This window comes from Buceros rhinoceros, unplaced genomic scaffold (assembly GCF_000710305.1).
Source record: "Buceros rhinoceros silvestris isolate BGI_N320 unplaced genomic scaffold, ASM71030v1 scaffold25957, whole genome shotgun sequence".
In the NCBI taxonomy this organism is placed as follows: Eukaryota; Metazoa; Chordata; class Aves; order Bucerotiformes; family Bucerotidae; genus Buceros; species Buceros rhinoceros.
The window spans coordinates 19,294-24,638 of record NW_010423154.1 but is presented as its reverse complement, the minus strand read 5'-3'; the positions used below and the strand labels follow the sequence as shown (position 1 = coordinate 24,638).

General features: G+C 46.5%; 1 protein-coding gene across 1 annotated transcript in view; it reads left to right on the top strand.

Moving 5' to 3' along the window:
- ZBTB24 (zinc finger and BTB domain containing 24) overlaps nucleotides 1-267 on the top strand; it is a 6,719-nt gene extending 6,452 nt beyond the window's left edge. Inside the window, exon 7 of the mRNA XM_010140343.1 lies at nucleotides 1-267. Within this exon, the coding sequence (XP_010138645.1) occupies nucleotides 1-267 (267 nt within the window).
- The last annotated feature ends 5,078 nt before the right edge of the window (nucleotides 268-5,345 follow it).

The following is a 5,345-nucleotide window of genomic DNA, read 5'->3' as shown; positions in this document are numbered from 1 at the left end:
ACTCTTTCCAAGGAGACACTAGAACACCTCCATGCTCATCAAGGACAGAACGAGGAAATCCACGTAGCAGGATCTTCACATCCAGCTCAGCACATGCAGCTGACTCAGGAATCAAGTCAACAGTCGCCCTGTAGCCAGAATGCGGTTCCTTCCCATCAAATGAGGGAAGAACAGAATCGAAGTGTCCATGTTTCTGAATCCCAGCAGCAGTCGCTGTCAGCAAATGAGTCATCTCATGAGCATCCCATTCAAGACCAGGCTTTCTGAAACGCGTGCTTGTCATCAGGGGGCTCGGCTGTAGCATGCTTCTCACCCAAGCGGTGATTACACGTGTTGCACTTTCTGTTCCGCAGCATCATCTCTCTGAAGATGCATTTCTCGGTGATTTTCACGAGTGACTTACACTTTTCTTATCCTTATTTATTGTAGACGTTTTTTTGCTTTCCCAGGTTGGTGTTTCTCTACCACTTAGTCCATACCTCACAAGCGATTAATGTGGCTTTTCGTGCCTCACGCGCACCCATGCCTACTGAGGAGATATTACGGCCTCGTATTTGCATTTCTGTGTGACTCTCCAGAGAAGTGTACCTTGCTGAGAGAAAAACAGCGTTTAAGATCGGAAAGTACGACTTCTCTGAAGAAGCCAACATTACCTGAACTACTGTCAAGTTTAAGATAACCACTACTTTTTAGAAAGCTAACAGCATGTGTCTTATGTTTAATGATCTTTCCCTCTGCCCGTCAACATATAATTTTTTGTGTGATCATTCCCTGAAGTGCATTTTAATTTACTGACTACCAGATCGGTTTGGGTTGGGTTGAAATTGTCGCAGCCTTTGACTGGCTCTGGATCACCCCTTTGGTTTACCGTGTGCTGTACAAGTTTTGCTTCTCAGAAATGCTTAAGCCATCGCACTTGACTAGTGGCAGTGAGATGTGGTGGTTACCCTGGACAACTGAAAAGCCCAAATTCTGCTCTGTTAGTTCTGCCACTCGCTGTGTGTGACTGTGGGCAAGGTGGCTGACCTCTGTGCCTTATTTCATCATCTAGTCAGCGGGGATAGTGTTCACACGCTCCACCAAGCACTTTGAAGAGCTCTTGATGTTGAAAGCACTGTCTATTGAAGTGCAAAATTCTCTTCCTGACAGGATTCAGTCTAAGCTCAGAAGCTAGTGTATATTTAAAGCGTTATTTTTTGTACTTTTGAGAGCAGAATGTAATGTTACTTGTATGTTAAAGCTGGTAATTGTTCCTGTGGGGACTTAAAGAATGGAATCGCTTCAGAGCATAATGAGCGATATAAGTGGGGCATATTGCGTTAAAGTCGTACAGCTATTTTCACTGACTAGACTGACGTGTACAGCTTGTTTTCACTGACTGACTGCTAACGAGAAAGATTTGATGTCTTAGTAAAATGCCATGCCAGAATACATGCTTTGCATTTTCAAGTTTGGCTACTGGCACCATCTCACACAGTGTAGTAGTGTGTGGAAATCCAGGTGAAATCCCCCTGGTGCCTAAATCAACATGCTTCATCGTCACTTCAGTTTTAAAATGTCATACTTCTGGTTTACATTGGTATTTTCTGTTTTAACCAATGAAAAATGTGAAAGTTAAGGTGAATTTAAAAAGCAAAACAAAAGATCTTTGTACGTCCTTGGCTTACGTGGCTGCCCAGAGAGAGTCGCTGGCATAAAAGCCCTTTGCGTAGAATAATTTAAGGTGGAAGGCACTTCTGGAGGCCATCTGGTCCATCATCTTCCTCAAAACAAGTGTGCCTACATCGTTGTCTGGTTGAGTTTTGAACACTTCCAGGGACGGAGATCTACAAGCTATCTAGGTCGCCAGTCCCGGTGTTTCACCATGTTCATCACAGGGGGAAGTCTTCCTCTGTTTAACTGGAATTTCTCAGATTCCAGTTTGTGCCCACTGCCTGTCATCCCACCACTGCGCCTCCAAGAAGTGTCCTCTCTGCACCCTCACATTAGGCAGTTGAAGACAGGAAAGCCACCTACTCCTTAGGCTTGAACAACCCAGCTCTTGCAACCTTCTCCACCATGGTTCCAGCTCTTTTATCACCTCGGGGGACTTCTGTTGTCCTCAGTCCAGCATGGCGCTGTCTGTCTCATTCTGGGGAGCCCACATCCTGGATGACATTCCTCATTCAGGTCCAGGCTGGCTCCTGTCTGCTGCTCTGAGAGCTGGGTGTGTTCATTTTTTTCAAAGTACAAGATCTATTTTTTATATGAAAGGATCATGAAAAGGGTAGACGGTGGGAATAAATAAAAAACAAAAAAGCCCCCAAAACCAAATGGTCCCACAGCAAAACTCTCTTTGGGCATTTCACCTTTTCTTTCCTCTCAGAATTGAGAGGTACCATTTGCGTACTTTCTGCTGCCAAAAAGGACCACCGTGTTCTGCAGTGGTACTTGAGAAGCTTGAAGTCTTGATGCTGTAAGGACAGATGAAAAAATTCAGTAAAGCTTGTTAAAACATCTATGGAAAAAATCTTATTGATCAATTGTATAAATTTAAGCTTACAATAAATATTCTGATGGTTTCATCCCAACAACAACTTTGATTTTATCTGAAATACTGTAATTCATGTGCATCTGCAATACTGTCTGGTTGTAAGTTTACAGGAGCTCCTTCTCTGCCGTGTATTTATGAATTCTAAATTCTAAGACTACCACTAAAGTAACTGTTAAAAACTTCCCTCTGTTTTCGAGCTTTGATTTGTTCACTCTCAGGTTCTCCTTGCAAGAGCAGGTACGACGCTACAGTTATGAGTGAACGACTATCATACAGCGATGGCTCGATGCTTTCCCTGTACTAAAAAAAAAATGGAAGTGCGGGGATTGGCATTTTGTTATGCTTTTCTGCACATTATCGGTGAGGAAAGGAGCTGCTGGGAATAGCACAGCAGTGACTAATCTTGCACGCTGCCCTGCTGGAGCTGGCAGCACACATCGTAGCTTGCACTCGAGAAGCTCGCGTGGTTACTCATACCACAGATGTTGCTTTTCCAACACTGTTTGCTTCCTTTCTAGTGAATGCATTTCTATGAAAGCCAGAAATAAATCCCTCTTCTGTGTGTGCATTTCTAAGGCTGCGACTGAAGCCCGGGATTGCTTTGAATTTGAAAGGAAACCCCTTCAGCTTTGCTTTTTAGTCCAGCTGCCACGGGGAACTGTTTAGCAAAATCAAATGCATCCCTTAGAAACTACATTTCAAAGCAGCTCTCTACATATCTTCACTCCTTAGCCAGTGAACACCTTAACTCCTTATTTTCTCACCTAGACTGATCTTATCAAATCCATCTCCCTGCTTACACTGTTAAAATGAGATCAGGAGTCTGGACATAAACGCAGGACAGTAAGACAACTGCAGAAAGATCCATTTTTGTGAGCAATTAACACCATTGCGGGTTTCTTCTGCTCCATTCCCAAGCTACTCCTTGTAGCTGAACTCTGAAAGGATTTTACTAAATCTGTGAAATGTGGGCTTTTTCTGAAGATTTTGCCCGATTCTCCAGGTGAAAGTTGAACAAAACCCCGAGAGGTAAAGCAAACACGCGGTCAAGCGTGTGCTTGACTGTTGTGCGTGCCCCTCGCCTGCGTACCAGTTTTAGTCGTGGCTCAGTTGTAAGTAACGTTTCTTGACCTCAGCACTCTGAAGTTCACTCAGACCGTTCTCTGCCTGCAAGCTGCGATGCGGGTGCTGCGGATAACACCCGTGTGCCCTCCAGGCCAGCATCTCGTTTCTGATAGATGCGTATCAGAGTATTGATTTCATATGAGCCGGGAAAGCAAGTTATCCTGCCAAGATGAAGCGCTTCATCCCAGCATGTGCAGCCTTGCCAGGGTGTTTTTTAATGCTTGTTGTGTGCTCTCTTTTCTGCTCAGAGGGACTGAAAAAGCACTACCAGGGGTTTTACAGCCATCACCTCCCGGTGTCCGAGTGGGAGAGGGGACGGCTGCGTCCCTGTGAGCTGTTTCAAACTGGACGCCTGTGCACAGGTTACGTGAGGGGTGTCCAGCCTGGCCTCGATCTTCTCATTCAGTAGAGGGGTTTGCTTGCATCTCTTTCTGTGTAAAACACTTGTTTAACTGTCTTCGCTGGTTAGTCATCGTGATCGAGTTCATGGCTGGTGATCGCTAAGACCTATCCTGGTGTGCTGGGGCTTTTCCTTTGCGGTCTTCTCCTCCCACTTCACCTTACATGAAAGTATGGGATTCACTCCTAGGCGTTGACCCGATGCTCATGTGAGCACAGCAGCCTGGTAGAGTTTCTGTCTCGCCACAGTTTCCACCTCTGCAGCAGACTGTCTCACTGACTTGGAAGTGTCCCCATCCAGGAGGAGCTGAGCCCACCTCGGGAGTGGCTGGGAGCAGACTGGCTTGCGCAGCAGGTCTGCTCCGCAGCCTGGGAAGCGGTCCAGGGTGCTGCCTGCACGTGCGTATCTTCCCCTGGACGGAAGTCCGTCTGCACGGGCTTTTTCCCAATCCTGCTGCTATTGCAGGTTCTTCTCAAGAGCCGAGAAGGAACAGGTAGTGCCATACTTCCCACAGCCGTGATTTCAGGACCTCTTTCACCTCTGCATTAGAAGCATTAAAGAGTCTGCTTCTTGTAGACCAGCCGTCCTGTGAGCTATGACAGTCTCATATGCTCCATCCCTTTTCAGATCCTCCGTAAAACATGGTGATCTGTGAATGGTTTTCTACAACAGACGAGCCGCTGTTTATCTCTGGCCCAAGCAACTCTTCTGAATGGAAAAAACCATCCAGGCATATTCTCTGTGAACCAGCATCTCACCATGCTGTGCTTACTGCTCGTTTAGTCCTCCCTAGCTGAACGTATCTTTGGAATAGCAGGACACGGAGCTTTGTTTCCATTAGCAACTCCCCCCGCTGGCCCGCAAGTTCTTCTCTCACCTGCACTGTATCCTGCTGTGCGTGCCTTCCCCAAGGGACTGATTCTTACCAGTCCGTGGGTCTTCCCTTCAAACCACTGGACCCTCCCTGCCCTGGAAGGTGTCGTGCCTCGTGGCTATTACAGCCGTCACCTGGAAAACTTCAGGTGGTTGTGGACAGCCCTGTTAGTGTATTGTCACCTTCAAAAACATCTCCTCCCTGTGGCTCTGCTTTGAACCGCTTGATAAAGTGATGTCAGATTATGCCTTCCACCTGGAAGACTAAGTTTATAGAGGTCTGCCCTCGTCCTGGAGCTGAATCTGTCTTTCATTCCCTGGCAGCAGAAAGACCTTCACTGACATCTCCCACGTTGTTTGCTTTGGCTGCTGGGAGACCTAACAGCTGCATTTTCCCTGTAGGAATGGAGTCCT